Source organism: Podarcis erhardii (genome assembly GCF_964252035.2).
Source record: "Podarcis erhardii genome assembly, chromosome: 11".
NCBI lineage: Eukaryota > Metazoa > Chordata > Lepidosauria > Squamata > Lacertidae > Podarcis > Podarcis erhardii.
This window is the reverse complement of record NC_138501.1, coordinates 24,787,651-24,804,700: the sequence shown is the minus strand read 5'-3', so window position 1 is coordinate 24,804,700 and position 17,050 is coordinate 24,787,651. Positions and strand designations below refer to the sequence as shown.

The 17,050-nt window shown below is 37.7% G+C and overlaps 1 protein-coding gene across 1 annotated transcript in view; it reads right to left on the bottom strand.

Moving 5' to 3' along the window:
• Nucleotides 1–17,050, bottom strand: part of ELL2 (elongation factor for RNA polymerase II 2) — a 39,073-nt gene that overhangs the window by 18,675 nt on the left and 3,348 nt on the right. The window contains exons 2-5 of the mRNA XM_081880461.1: nucleotides 12,152–12,199; nucleotides 5,662–5,783; nucleotides 3,961–4,124; nucleotides 196–455 (exon numbers count right to left, since the gene is read on the bottom strand). Of these exons, the coding sequence (XP_081736587.1) occupies nucleotides 196–455; nucleotides 3,961–4,124; nucleotides 5,662–5,783; nucleotides 12,152–12,199 (594 nt within the window). The remainder of the gene's footprint in view (nucleotides 1–195; nucleotides 456–3,960; nucleotides 4,125–5,661; nucleotides 5,784–12,151; nucleotides 12,200–17,050) is intronic.

The following is a 17,050-nucleotide window of genomic DNA, read 5'->3' as shown; positions in this document are numbered from 1 at the left end:
TTAGACCCAAACTTGCAGTTTTTTATATAGATGGATGTTGGCAAAACTGGAGGCATTTTCAAGATATGCAAAAGAAAAGAAAAAAGACAACTAATTCGGCATAAGACCACTAGTTTGAGCATGGCAATATATGTACCATAACCACTGAAAACAAAAACATGAGAAAGGATAGGAGAGTAAAACAAATAATCTCACCTGTTGAAGAATAATTGCAAGGGAATTCCTGTCTTTTTGACTAACACCATCTTTGAGTAAGCGAGCAAGAAGCTCTGGTTTTTTATAGGTTTTCAGTGCCAATAAGTGAATCACTCTATCCCTATATGGCCGCTGAGAAATACTGTTGTTTGTATGCGTCTTGCGTATTGTACTTGCTGGGTTGATGGGAGTGGACCTTTTCCTCTCAGGCACTGCATCTGGAATACTTTGTGGCGCTTTCCGAATTTGTACTCTTTTACCTATATGCAAGATAAACAACCGTTTTCATTTCTCTCCACCTTAGACACAAACGAGTTACCCAAAATTTACTTCCAAACTGACTGCTGGAGAAAACAGGTTCATTGACTCAAGTTTTTATGACATACTAGGGATTTATTTATTTTTTTAAAAGGATTTTCAACCCTTTTAGAGATTTGTTCCTTCTTTGTGCCTATAGCCTATATTATTATCAGTAACAATGCATATAATTTCATTACCTTGTAATTTAAGACTCAAGTAAATCCCTGCAGTATATTTCCAACGGGCAAGTTTGGACACTGTTAAGGCTATGTAATTTGTGTGAAGGGGTGATAATCAACCCATCTCTTTTTATTCTGTAAAATTTAACTGTGGCATCCTGCTAGTGCAACAGACTAGGTGAGTCCAACTATGTGCTAGTTGATGAAATGGAACCATTCTCTTTTTTTGTGATGGTATTATTTTCTTCTAGTATTAAATTTTCTGCTGGTGTGTGTCTGTATCCTCTGCTCTCAACTGTTCTTTAAAATGAAACTAAGTCCAAGGATCACTGATTGGTACCCCTGCTATTGTGCTTTACAAATTCTATATAGGGCAAAATGGATTCAAAATTTAGTAGAAGAGATAATCTAATTTTACTAGCAGTTTCTTGGCAGCTATAAATAAAATAATTGATCTTTTGACACCTGATAGATACTACTTAAAGACTTTCTACTGCTTCATTTTACACTAGGTGATGCTAATAAGCTATTTCTAGGAAATCAGAGTTTCCCAAGTCAGTGAAACACCCAAATTCAAAGCTATGCATGGCTGAACTCACCAGGTTGCTTTGAACAAGTTTATTGTGGGATATGGTTTATTTATATACAGTTTTTAGTCCAAAGGCCCCCAAAGTGGTGAACTATATTTATATTACTACAAAAGACGGCTATGATATTGCTCACTCTAACCTATGCCACACAGAGTTACGACAGAGCACTAAAGATGATAAGCAAATATGTTTCTCGTTAATATTGCAGAATCCAATATGCCTAGTTTTTTCCACAGCCAGTCAAAATAGTTGCTATGAAGTTTCTCTGAAGAACCCACAACTAGCATGTTTTGGTTCTGGAGCTTTGCTGTATCTTTCCAGGAAAAGAGCTTTGCATCACCACAAGCATTCAAAATTATTTGGCAAGAGCTGTGTCTTTTAAAAAAGTTCTGCAGTGCTTCATCTCTTCTGTAAATCTTGCTAACTGTGTGGAAGGAGGAGTTCTAATGAAAACCACCTGAACTCATTCCACATACACACAGATCCCAGATTTGAACAAGGGATGACGTGGTTTCAACAACAACTACTAATGCTTCGGAACATGGCTATTTAAGAGTTCTTTGGTGTCATGAGTTAGATGACTGGCTGAGAAAGCGGATGATAATGTTTTGTAGAGCTGGATTATACTAGGAAACTCACTGCTTTGGAGGCCAACTAAAGGTAAAAGACAGAAAACGAGATGGTTTTATTACTGCTATACTAAAACCTTTGTTAGTTTTTATAAAAAATCTAACACACTTTAACCAAACACAGGTAAAACCTATGTTATTTAAAGAAACTATTATCTTATTTCAGCCATCCTTTGATAACACTTCAGTAAGTGTTCTCTCATAAATCAGGTTGTTATTTTCTTGTTTTACAAATAGCTTCCTCCCAGTTAACATAATAGCTTCCCAGTTATTATAAAATATATTGGCAACGTGACTAGCATTTTACTATTGCAAAAAAGACCCAAATGCTTCTCTAATTCTAATCTACTGCAAACAACAAATACACCAGAACCAAAACATTCTTTGGAAGTTAAATGTTTACTGCTAATAGTGAATACAGATTAAATTATCTGTTTACATCATGACACAGCTTGCTTGAGAATTATTATTCCTCTAGGTTTCACTTGGCAAAAATATGTTTGCATGAACAAGTCTGGAGTTTTGGCATCCTTTGCCGATCTGTGAAGTGAGAATCATAGCCATCTACCTTACAGATTGCCAAAGAAAAAAATAAAAGAATAATAATGTGACTAGAAATTAAGAGAGCCGCAAAAAAATTATTTGGCTTATTTTATAAAATTTAGCTTTTCTTCCAAAAGATGTTTAATGATTTGCCAAGTGGACAGCGCATTACAAAGAATGCCATTCCGAGTATGTACAACCCAAGTTTCTAAAGTCAATAAAGTAAAAGATAACTTGAAGCTCATATACAACATGCAGCAACTTGAATTCCTGCTTCAGAACATTAAAATAGACACATAAATAGAAACAAAATTAAAAGCACTAATCCAAATGAATTAACTGCAGTTGATTCCTATTAGCCTATGCAGCTTAATCCTCACTACTGTGTTTCTTCAAACTCCTGAAGAGCCATAGAGATAAGGTAGGATAGAAAAGGACTCTTCCTTTTCTGTCCTACCTTATCTCTATGGCTGTTCAGGAAGCTGAGCCTTCCCTGGCACATTACTCAACAACCAAAGAGTATAAAATAGTATAGATTACATATGGAGTCTCTCCATTTTCCTTTACTCAGGCTACAAATCCTATACTCCCTTGCTTGAGAACAAGTCCCACTGAATTCAGTAAGTCTTATTCCTCAATAGACCTATATAGGATTGTGCAGGAAGCCATACCACAACAACTGAACGCCAATCCACCTATTATTACAATTACCGTCATTAGCAATCCTGTAGCTACCACTGGTATAAGAACTAGCAGACAGCAGCATAAATATTCTAGCTTTAATACCTACGCACTTGGTATGTCAGCTGCAGCTGTCAAAAACTTCAACTGGCACAACTTCTGCAGACACTGGACATACTTTTTTTTTTAATGCACACAGAAATGTCTGGATCAAAGTATCTCTGCATATTATGGTTTAACTTATTTAACACATCTGACAGAATATAAATTGGCAAAACTGGTGTCTCAATTAAACTCTCTTCTTCATATCTCTCTTCCATCACTGTACACTGTAGCTGCTAGTGTCATCTAAAATCCTGTTAAAATACCGCCTCCAACATAAATTTGGACACTGAACTAAATAACCTCCGAGATCCCTTCTAAATCCAGTTCTATGATTTTAAGATACTAATGTTCTACTCCTTAAAATCAGAAAGATATTAAAACAGCAACTTATATCTACTGCAGAGTCCTGAAATGCATTAAAAATATTGTTCAAACGGTAACTATGGTATCCAGCAGCAGAATTCAGATGAACCTGACATGATGCGATCAGGATCAAGGATACATCACTAACAGATAGTCATTCCCATAGCACAAATGTCAACCATCATTTCCTCTCAAACAATGTATTCTGGTGCCATATGGATGCTTTCAAAAAAAGGCAATGTATGAACGTTGCAGTCCCATATATGTTTACATAGCAGTAAGGTTCACTGAAACCAACAGGTTATACTTCAACCGTTACAACAGTTAGCATCAGGCTGTTACAGAGGGGGAGAAAAAAGAAGACGACAGTCATACCTACATATGGTCCACCAGGTTTTATGACCTTTGTACTTCGATTGCGAGACTCCTCTTCTGCTTGGGTCATACGTTCTCTAGTCATTTGGTAAGAATCATTTGTTGCACATACTGTGATTTTGTCCTGTATAAACCCCAAGCAACTGAGCTGGGAAGATCCGGTACTAAGCAATAATGAGGGGAAAAAATCCTTATTTAAAACATTTGGATGTAGATACAAAGATATAGCAAAACTAAGTATGAAAAGATATTATTTTAATTCCTTCTGGTCATTTAAAGCCAAGTTATGGACTGTAACATATTCATCTGTTTGCCAGCTTTGTATATAAATCTGTAATAGATGTTTTTGTAACAGAGAACTCAGGCAACGACATAAAACAGCATTTATACAAATATACTGCAGCAGGAAAGTGAAATGAATTGATTTCTTAAAGCAAAAGCAATGAATATGGTGAAAAAATTAAGAGCAGCCTTGATGGATCAGATCAAAAATTGAATCAGTCTAACATCCAGTTTTGGCCAATCAGATGCCTCAGGACACCCCATAATCAGGGCTAGAAAACAAAAGTCCTCTCCTGTTGTTGATCCTAGACAATTCTTAGTGGTCTAGTTTGTACATAATGCTACACCATGGTTAAGTGCTCTGTGTATAAAGAGGATAGATTCACCATGAATCTTGGTCTCACATGATGCTCATTCCTCCCTGGTGACTGAAAGTCAGGGTTGAGGAACTCTTCTTCCACTTGACTTTATAGAATGAAGAGAGAAGGGTGGGAGCCAGAGCCCAAGACTCATAGCAGCTTCTCCCTGATCTGCACATAGCTAACCTATGGTTTAGCAGAACTGGGCCAATGTTTTTAGTTAGCTGCCCATTATGAAGAGGCATTTGAGCCAGACTTAAGAACTAGATTTGACACTTCAAATTTACAAAAATGATCCTAAACATTTTTACTCAGAAATTAGTAAACTTAGAAGTGCAGACTTCTCCATATTCCACCAAATCACAGTAATATTTACGGGTGCTTCAAGATCAAGAATTCACAAAAAGGCAAAACGTGCGTAAATAGACACTTATCTGCTCAACCCCCACTGATCGTTACATTAAATATTCTAGTGCCTACAGAAGACGCCACAATAAGTAGTTTCTAAGAGGCTGTAGCCTTAAAGAAATTTGTACTGAATTTCTATAATACACACAAAGCAATTGTGCCAAGAATACATATTAACATTCCTTTCATTCCATTCTATAGCAAAGGCATGATTCATCAGTAGTATCCTGGGTGCATCTGCCATATTTAGCAGGCTGAGTAACAAAAGTAAACAGCTCTTTCTGTATGCTCTTTATTAAATGTGTGAGCACCGTGGATCATCTCTAAGCATCACACATGTATGCCTGGTAGAAAGAAACTCGATAATGTAAATTGGACAGGATACTTTGGCACATTTATAAGATAAAGAGTGGAAGGCACTTCATATCAAATAGCAGAAGGTGAAGAAGTGGCACTTTTTTGTCAAATACTAAGTCTCAACAAGATTATTTCCCACAGACAGGCAATTGCATTCTGGAGCAGATTGTAGCACATTTTAAAGTAATGTTTAAATTAGGAGAGGGATTCCTCATCAATAGTTCATTGCAATTACTCTTCAGATCATAGGAGCAATTAAAAACAAACAATTTCATTTCCCTTTCATAAACATTACCTTGAAACAGTTTGCTGGACGCAGTCAAAGCTTCCCTGAGGATTATCTTTGCCAACATTTGACAAATAGAAATTAAAGGTATGCACTTCATTTGGGAGATCAGTTTTGGGAATCTTGACAAGCTGAAAAAGCAATTAAAAAAAAGACTCAGACATGCTTACTTTATGGAAAAGTACAATATCTGATCATTAATACTGTAATGAACAATACAGCAAACCTGCAATGTCAGCCGCTTATAATCATGTAACAGATGCAACTGAAAGATGACAACTTGCCAAAGGGACACCCACTGGGTGATATCCAACCAAGCCACAGAGTAGATCTTCCGAAATCAATGGAGTGAAGTTCACTGATTTCAATAGATTTATTCTGCGTATGAATAACACTATATCCCACACACTGAGTCTAAGAAAGAACTGCATTCTAATCACAAAAGCACAAGCAAAAATATTGCTACACATAGAAATATTTTAGAGTTCACAATATATTTTCCTTTCACTGGTTTATTAATCCATAATAAGGCATACAACAAACTAGACATTTCTTGCAAGGTATAGTAGCCCTAAATGCCCCTTTACATAATTCATTTACATTTAAAGTCTCAATAATCTCATGTGTACACACAAGGGGGGTGTAATTGTTTTGTTCTTGCTTTTATTATGTATTTTGATCATGTAGGTTTATGCTGTGAACTGCCTGAGATCTTCAGATGAAGGGTGGTATACAAATTTAATAACTATAAATAAATGAATAAACGCAGGCACAACAGACTTCTTCCAAATTTATTGGCTGTAGGACACAGCAGTAGCGATGCCAGGCAGCTTGGCCACTCAGCATTATCTACAAACCCAGAGTATTTCATTTGGGTCCAGAGGGCCATTTTGGACTTGACATATTATATGTCCACTCAGGTGCCAAGCTAAAGTTGCTAGGATTTTCTTATTTATAAAAACTGAAGATATAGTTAGGATAAAATAGGGATAACTATGGTCCAAATCTTGACTAGCATAAATGTCAACAGTATTACTTTATTTTTTAAATGTTTTTCATGAATGCAGTACATTTCATAGAATTACAGGCCAGTATTTCATGGAATTATAAGCCTAATTAGATAGGTATTTCCAACAGATGCTCAATGGGGTGAGGACTTTAATTGCATCTTCTTTCTTGCTCTGTAGCTGTTGCTATTGTCAAAAGGTAAATGGCAATAGATCCAAGAAATAAAAAATGAGGCCGATACTAACACCGATACCTGCCCACTACAGCAAACATTCCAGTGGGTTCACAAGTAACCCTGCTACTAAAATTGGCTTCAAAATCACTCCGAGGACCCAGCAACTTCTATCAACAGCTTTTGTACAAAAGCATAATGGGGCCAGCATAATGCAGCTATGCTGTTCCACTGACTGCAACTGATACTGTATTCTAGTAGAGATTATAAAGTACTGTACTGTGCAAGCACAGATAATGTATACAAAAAAGGGGGGGGGAGAGACACTTTGTCATGTGGTCCACTATACAAAGGCATATCTTATGGAGCAAGTATTTTTGAATAGGTAAGCAACACTAGAAAATATCTAAATAAATTAAGCAAAGGGGATCTAGTTCAAAGATGATATCTATGTCCAACAAGAGTGATCTATCTAGGGTTTCTTCCATACCTGGCGTATCACACTCAACAGTTTTCCTGTACACTTAAGCACAGCTTAGCAAGAACAGTGTGCACAACCATGTGCCCTAAATAGAAGCAGGAGAAGGAAGGGAGACACACAGTAGGTTCACCCTGGCTGCTCCTCTTCTTTGGGGAAACAGATATTGGGTGTGGAGTAAGACCCAAAAAAGACTTCGCTCAGAATCCCCTCACAATGCAGATATGCTGGGGCTTTTATTGGAGGGGAAGGCAGGGTCTGGGAGCCTTCTGAATGTCAGCTTCAATCTATGAGAATATAACTAGTTCTCTCTGCTTGTGGCTCCTCATTTTGGAATCTTTATGCAGTATTCCCAACTGAAATATTTTTCTTGCATGTGTGTTCTCTTTCCCAAAAATCTATGTGTGTTTTAGATTCAATTCCATTCAATATTACTATTGTAGACTGCTCTTTCTAAGATAATAGGGAGTTCTTAATGGGACCAAAAGGTGGTATTAAAGATGTCTTTATAAACAGATTTATAAATAAATAGTTGCACCTACTGGTTTACATTCAAACAGGTTCTTCAATACATTGATCTTTGGGGTTAAATCTGATTTTGCTCCTGTAATATTTATAATTATAAAGTATCATGGATGATAGCCAACGTGGTGCACTGCTTAGTGTTGGCTGCAACCCAGTCATGATGCTCACTGGGTGACCTTGCGCTAGTCACTGTCTTAGCCTAAAATACCTCACAGGGTTCTTCAGAGGATAACATTGTGAGATGAGAGAAACCATGTATGCCAACTTGACCTCCTTTTTCCTCCAAGGAAAATGGGATGTAAATGTAATAATTAATTAAGGTGGGGAGGGCACAACAGTCCATGAGTACATGAAGGCATTTCAGCCCCCTTCCCAATTAAGCTCCTTCTGCCTCCCCAAAAGGTGTTCCTGGAGATCAGAGATGCCATAAAGTGGCATTTGATATGACTACAACCAAATGGAAAAATTGTGTGTGTAAAATAACACATTGTGATATAATTTAGCATTAAGGTAACTTAAATGATCATGTAGAATGTGCATATTTGGAAAATTCTTTCCAAGGGCCTCTTTTCTTTTTGCTTCCTAAGGTATTTTCCTAAAGGTTCAAGTTCTCTGCATAGTCACTGAAGTCTTCCAGAAACAAAGAAGAATAAGTAGCAACTAAACGTGCTTGCTTACAAACACCCATACAATTTGGGCATAACATATATAAAGAAATGTTTCTAGTTCCTGTAATTCTCTGCACTCTAAGGCATTACTATCCATGCAGCAAGGACTGAGCATATAGAGAAGAACTCTATGTGCCTGTCTGCCCCAGTCCTGTAGGGCAACTTGCTAAAGACCAGACCTAGACACCACCTGGAAGCATTTTTTATTCGGAACTAGCAGTTTTGTACCCAGTATTGCACTGGAATTCTACACTCTTGCTATCAGTGCAGTGCAGTTTAATCAATGGTTAAAGGCAGTAGAGTTTTCAATTGTGCAGTCCATCACTTTGATTCAAAATGGTACCCAACTGTATCCAAACAGAGACAAAAACCTGCTCCTTGATCTTGGGAATCATCATGCACAATTTGGTTATGACACCTTAGGGTGTTCAAATGCACAGTAAAAGAACAACTTTGCAAAATATGGTAGATATTAATGGGCTTAGATGACTGAATTGATGTATTGCCCCTTTTAATATCAATGGCTTGCATCCAATGATAAGGGAGGAAAGCTTTCCATTCCTTCATCCCCACGGCAACCCTCTGAATAACATCTACATAGGAATATGTCTGTGTGTATGTTCTCTTGAAAAATGCAAAATGCCATAGGAGGAAGAGAGTATGGGAAAATTCCATGTATAACTGTAATCCTATACATATTTATTGGAGTAAGACCCTCTGTACTCAAGGAAACTTACTTCTAAGTAGATAAATATAGGGCTGGATCCAGTCTGGCTTGTGTTGAGACGGGGGAGAGGCCACAGCTTAGTGGCAGAGTGTGTTATGTTCAATCTCCATTTCCAGGGAGAACTGTAAGAAGATCCCACCCTGTTTGAGACCCTGGAAAGTCATTGCTTGTCAATGAAGACAATGCTGCACTAGATAGACGGATATTTATTTAAAAAGGGGAGGGGGTAGCAACACGCCGTGAATATGCTACGGACTGTTTCAGGTCAGTAAAGAAATTTTCAGAAGTATATCCTTTGGCAAGAGAAAGGTAACATTCCTTATATTTCTGCCAGGCACAATAAACTGGATGGCTAGGGGCTGACATACCAGCAAAAATGAAGTCGTTTATTAGTCACCATGTTAAAGGAAGATTCACATGTCACTTCTTTAATTATAGCAGAAGATGTAATTTTCAAAAAGTTTTTAATTTTTGGAGTTTCTTTATACATTACCAACCATTTTAGAAGTGGCATTGCCAAAGATAATTATTTGGTATGACTCACAAATAGTATGTGAAATTCTTCAGATGTATCTTATCTGCTACTGAGAGGAATCCATGCCAGTCGAAACAGAACCAACACTGGAACTGTATCTAGTTACTACAGTGGTACCTCGGGTTAAGTACTTAATTCGTTCCGAAGGTCCGTTCTTAACCTGAAACTGTTTTTAACCTGAAACACCACTTTAGCTAATGAGGCCTCCTGCTGCCGCCGCGCTACTGGACCACGATGTCTGTTCTCATCCTGAAGCAAAGTTCTTAACCCAAGGTACTATTTCTGGGTTAGCGGAGTCTGTAACCTGAAGCATACGTAACCTGAGCATACGTAACCCGAGGTACCACTGTATTCTTAAATACAGTTATACCTCAGGTTAAATGTGCTTCAGGTTGAGTGTTTTCAGGTTACGCTCTGCGGCGACCTGGAAGTAACGGAGTGTGTTACTTCCAGGTTTCACCGCTCGTGCATGCGCAGATGCTCAAAATGACGTCACACGCATGCACGGAAGCGGTGAATCGCGACCCGCACACACAGAGATGCGGATTGCGTTCGCTTCAGGATGCGAATGGGGCTCCGGAACGGATCCTGTTCGCATGCAGAGGTACCACTGTACTTAACTTCTTCAGTTGTTCTTAGACTTCCAATATTTGGGCATATACAGGGCAATCCAGTCCTCAAAATCTGGCTTTAAACCTAATGAAACTCTGACGGCTGTAAAATAGCAGATGGCATCATCTTTGTAAATAGATCATCAGTAAGTCTGCCGATTCTGAGGAAGGCATTTAGGTACTGTGGCCTGCTTAGTTCAGCTAACCAACCAATGTGGTTAAACAGTAACCAGATGTGCAAGCAGAGAGACGGACAGAAAAGTCAACTTCAGACTCAATCCAAAATTTAAGATAAGACGAACCAAAGAAAGAAAATACTTGCCAACAGTCTAGTGGCTTATGGAGAAGCAGAGCAGTGGTGGCTTTGCATGCTAAAATTTAAGATGCAAATTCACAAAATCTACAGAGTTTCATACAGAGTTTCTAGCTATTGCCAGCAAAGAATTCAATTTTGTATTGCCTTATTTTTCCAAGTGTTCATACCTATTATAAGAGGTAATCACATGAAGCAGCTAGAGTCATAGTACAGTGGTCCCTTGGGTTACAAACACCTCAGGTTACAAACACTTTGGGTTATCAACTCCGCTAATCCGGAAGTAGTACCTTGGGTTACAAACTTTGCCCCAGTATGAGAACGGCAATTGTGCGGCGGCAGTGTGAGGCCCCATTAGCGAAAGCGCGCCTCAGGTTAAGAACGGTTTCAGGTTAAGAACGGACCTCCAGAAGTTCGTAACCTGAGGTACCACAATATAAGAATGCCCTCTAGTCTGTTTAAAATTATGGCCTGTATTGCTGTAGCAGTTGTTAACAACCAGTCCCAGAGAAAGCCACCTGACCACCTTATCCATGGGTAGCCATCATAGTGCTCTCTAGATGTTGTTAGACTAAAATTCCCATCATTCCTTACCGCTAGCAGTGTTGATGGGAGCTATTGTCCAACAATGTCTAAAGGGCCCCATGTTCCCTACCCCGAAGCACTGAATAACCAACAACTGAGCTGTCACTTCTCAGCCTAGAATTTATATTGAAACTGGAGTGTCATGAATTCTAGCAAACACACCTATTAAATATTCCCCATGTCTTGCCTTCATATTTAATTTAGTTTTTTCCCCTTCCATCACTTGACTAGGAGAGTCCAAAGCACGCTGGCATTTAGAGCAATGTTGGTGGTTTTGAATAGTAAGTACACTGACCGTAAGACCAGTTTACTTCAGGAAACACCTTTATTTATTGCATGTATATGTACTCCACCTTTTGTCCAGAAAGACATACTTAAGGCTCCCAAGTTCCAATCTAAGCACTGACCTGACCCAGATTTGCCTTTAGTAATGTATACTAAATATGCATTTTTAGAAGTCTAACACTCAGTATCATTAAGAGCAAGATTATTTATAAAAGCTTTCCTCCCTGTCCCTTCTGTTTGCCTTAGACTTCAAAACTTCTCTGTCATACTAAGGAAAAGCCTCTATACATCTTCCCTCCCAAGTCTATCCTTCCACATTTCCAAAAAGGTTGAATGAAAAACATTATAGCAAAAATATTAGGTAACTATGAAAAATGCACTATCACATATTTCAGTTTTCCATATATTAATGTCTCCCCCTCTCTGTTTCTTCCAAACATGTTCACATGTTAAGTTTTATGTTACTCTGTTCTGAGAGTGCTAGTCTCACATATCCCAGAAAGTCAGTTTATGGAGGCACTACACACGCCAGAAGAGAGAAGCTTTTGTTAACATGATAATAGTTATTTTTTAAAAAGAAGTAAATACTCACCCCTTGGAGTCCTTGAAATTGGATGGAAGGTCGAGAAGGAACCAGATTCTAAAGAAGAACAAGGAACAATGAGCTCTCAAAGAAAAGAAATAAAATCAAAGCTACTTCAACAATCATCTTGAGTATTTTGTTCATGCTTGTAATTATTGTACAAAGAATCAAAGGTTAATACACATTAAGTCTGATCTCTGAAATGACATTGGCTAGGGTCAGATGCAATGTCAAACCATGGCTTAGTGTTACAGGAATGAGTTGCAGCAAGGCTTGGGTTTCCGTATTCTGCCCATCCCTGCCTCCCATGCTGTGAAGAGGACTTCTGCAGTACTCACTTTTAGTTTTCTTGAACCCTGACTTCCACCACACTCAAACCCAGTATCATGGTTTATCCCTACCTATGGTCAGTTTGAAATAAAGGCAACTTCAAAACATGGGTCCGCCTTCTAGTTTCATGGAAAGAAGAAGAAGGAGCAAGCCTGAAGCCCACCATGGCTCATTCATGTAGTACTAAACCATGGCTTAGCATTACATCCATAGTATGCGCTCTGAATGAAACAATGTTGTTGTTCCACTTGCAGCAACAAGTGGAACTAATGTAAGTGAAGGGAAAACAGTTCTCAATCATTCCTTCTGGCCTCTGAAGCCCCCTGCACGGCCATCTCCACTGCTCTGAATAGGCTTTCAGGGGTCTGCAGCAGAAAAGCACTCCTCACCTTCTCTCTCCTTAGCAGAATAGCCACACTGAACATCACCCATTATCTTTATCTCAGCTGGTCTAACACAAATGTAATTTGATTCAGCTAACTTAGCTGGGAGAGCATTAGATCCCACAAAAATGAAAACAGAATGAATCAGGTAAAGTTCTTCACAAAAAACTAAAACAAAACACAACTGTGGGACACATATCCCTTTCCACTAATTCAGGGGGGAAAACCAGACTATGAATAGCATTTAAAGCATTTAATAGTGAATGGTTTGTTACCTTTCAGCAGGCTTATTTCATATATACAAACAAAAAGTCGTCTGCTATTCCCAATTTGTTTTGGTACAAGAAAAACCTACGGCTGCGAATGGAACCTTTGGAAATTATCCAAATACAATAAAATCGAATGAATGGCTTTATTGTAAGGATACTGAACATGCTTTGCAGAAAGCGACAAAAACAGTGATACTTTACTAATTGTTAAAGGTCTAATTTGATGGTGCCTCATATAAGATGAATCACAGCTTTACTGTTGCAATACTCAGCTTTAGGCCCATAAAAAGGCAGAGGAACTGAAGAAAAGAATTTCTACAGCCCAATCCCAAATTGCTCAAAATGGTTCATATAGCTGGATCTTTCTATTTGATGTTTGTAACAACAACCAGAACCTAACTAGATTTGGTTTTGACAACGTTGCATCAAACTAATTTAACAGCTTAGGCAATTGTTTTTGCAACACCAATGGGGAAACTCAGGCCCAGGATTGAATGTGGCCCTCTAGACCTTTTTATCTGGTCTTTGCAACTCTCCCAAAGCTACACCCTCTTTTCCTGGGCTACACCCTTTGCCTGCTCTGCTTTAAGCCCTACCTCATTTCAGCCCTTTTGTCTGCTTGATGATAATACCTCCTGGTTGCATGGATGGAGGGATATGCCTGGGGGGTTTGTGTAGAAATATTTGAGGTTGACTAGGAGGAAATGTGGCCTTCAAACTGAAAAGAGCTCCTTAGCTTTAATCTAAAAGCACCTCAGTGGACAAGTTCAAGACACCTCAACAAACACTGCCAACAACTGAAATTAGGTTATATATGACAAAACAGTTTAGGTTCTAGTACTGCAGTTCTGTTGGTTATGCCATGGAATAGTCATTTTAAAAAGAGCAACTCTTCTGTACATATTTGCATTCCTCAACAAGCACCTCACTACTCATTGCTCTACTGTAGATGCATAAACTATGGTTTATGTGAGATTCAAAATCCTCAGGCGTGTGCACTGCCCTATTATATACGGTATGCTGTGGCCATAAGGAGACTGGAAGCTTTCAGGGAAGTTTTCAATTAACTGCATTTTATAATTATGTTTGAACCTCAAGCTGTCGTTCATCTTTTAACTATATTTTATTGAAACAAGTCAACTTAATAAACCATGGACTGAAGTTGGCTTATTTACATAAACCATAGCTTGGCTAACCAGAGTTTGTCCAGATTCAACCAAATACTAAAATGTATTTATCTAAAAATCAAAATGAAAGCTTTGGCTCCCCTCTCCCTGCTGTACAAGAGACTTGATGAAACAAGATTCTTTTGCATAACACTAATGTGGAGTTTAATGTCACAGTCAAACAAGACCAATATCTGCATCAGTTTCATAGTGACTTGAAGCATTGCAGATTTGTTTCCAGAAATGTATGTGCTTGCTAAGACAGCTGATGCTAAATGCCTTGTGCCTCAAGCAGATACCTGCTTCCACCTTCATTTTCTTAATCTTCTTCTACGCATGTTTAATTTCAACACAAGCAGTACTATAGCTTACTCAGAAATAAGGCTCACTGTGTTCAGTGGAAAGAACAACAGTACAAAATATACTTTTGTTATAATTCTTAAATTCATGAAGCATATTCAAATATTTGTTAAATATGAAATGACAACTCAAATATGCTTGTTTAGAGTTTTCAGACTCTATTCCATTCAGATTCACAATATAAACTGTAATTATATTTGATGCTTCAAGGGGTGTGTTACATCACTTGAGTTGATCAGGAACTCAAATAACTTTTTGATTAAGAAAAATGAAGACATCAGCCTAGGAGTTGAAATGGGAAAACATTTTGCAAATCTTGACCTGCATGAAATGTCAAACTACCTACATATTAGGAACATATTAAATATTGAAAAACTATACAATAAAAATCAGCCACAGCTTGACTGCTTAATTCTGTTGCCTTTAAACTACTGTATTCTTACAGTGTTACTTAGGTAGGCATTAAATGAAAAACAGCTCTTCATAGTAAAGAGATAGTAAAACCAAGCACCTTTTAAACCAAGTGTCCCCTTAATCTCCATACTATTGTTCTCAATTCCCTTCATTTTCCTGTACTCTGTTGCCTATTTATTTTTAGATTGTAAGCTGCTTTGGGCAGAGGTCTCTCTGTATTACCTTTTGTAAAGCTCTCAGTATATTTTTAGGTGCTCCATAATCAACCTAGAAGAATGATATATATTACATAGTGCAACACCACCCCCAAACTTGTATTAAAAGGGTCACCTTAAGACTTTTGTATGTAGAGTTTATATACTAATAAGCCAGTTGCCTGAACCCAAAGGATCTACTTGACACAATGGTACAATCATTTTGGCGCCAGGTTAAAACTCATTTATTTGCCTGGGCAATTTAAAGTCCAAAGTTTTAAAGTTGATCAGTATCCAGCCTGTTGCTTGCTTTTAAAACTGTCTCCATTGTTTTTATGTTGTTGTTTTATCTTTCATAGTATTATATTGTTTTTATTTTTTTAATTAACCTTTGTATGCCATCCAGGTATCTCTGTAGATAAAGGGCACCCTAGGAGCATTTATAATAAATAAATAATCAGCAACAAGCACAAAAGCTTGACATCAACATTATTAAAGTATTACAATTCTAAAAATGTTATGTGAAGAGAAAAAGGGACTAGCACAGTGATCAGACTTTTAGTAGATTAGAAGAACTATTAACACCTGCCCTGACCCCAAAGTTCCTACTGGTTATTTATGGGCACATAAAAAGCTGGCCTTGACACAAATCAGATTCCTGCAGTATTAGTTGTGAGGCCATCCTTTCTTGAAGGGTGATCACTCTCTTGATCACATTCAGAATAGTGCCAGCTTGTAAGAAGTTATACAAAGTCTGATCACAGATCTGCAGCAGGAGCCAATCTGGTCCTCTGAGGAACTCAGTTCATGAACTATTCTGAATTTCCTATTCAAACTAAAGAAATAAAATAAAAAGACAGGCTGCTGGAATGATCTGATTAAAAAGGTACAAGATGTGTTTGTACCATAACAAGATTTTATTGCATATATGACGTTTCAGCTTAGCTAAACGTTTTGACAGTACCTATAAATGATACATACATTACACAGCAAATGCTTTGCACCCACATCATGTTTATGACTATAAGCATTTGAAGATAATATTTCTTAAATCCCTTATACAGTGCCTATGGCTTCTTACAATATTTTAATTAATTTATTTTTCAGGAGGCTATTCATGCATGTTACATATTTTTAAATGCCAGGCAAAAACATTTCTCTTCTCCCAGGCCTTTAGCTAATTAAACAACCTATGGCTTTTTAAACTGTATGTGTGTGCGCTTGTTATTGTTTTTGTTATTATGGCAAGTATTGTTTTATTTTCATATTGTAAAACTGCCCTGTGCTTTTTGGATGAATTCAATGACAATAATATCTAACTACTGTGATATAGCAAGAATAAAAAGAAATTAACTACAAATTTCCCTGTGTTTTGGATGGCTGGAAGATCTGTTCAAGTTAGAGATGTTTTGCTGTTTAATTAATTAGGCAAATGGGCATAGGGAAAGCTAGTGAAGATTACCAATGCAGGCAGCTAAAAGCCAAACTGACTTTTGTTCATCAAACTGTCACTTTAATAGCTACTTTATGACTCTGCAGGCAGCTGATCAAATGGTGGGCAAGTACTGTTCCCCTCCGTTACAAATTCCCGGTATGTTGCATATTGCAGAACTTACTTTGAACATATTTGCACAGTAATATTTTGCCAGACAAGGAAACAGCAACTAGCTTTGTTACTTCAAATTTTATTTATCTCAATTATAGGTAAATAATGTCTGTATACACTCGATAATTCTGTACGTAACGTAAACTCCAGGAAATTAAATGATGTTTATTCTCATGTAACTGATAT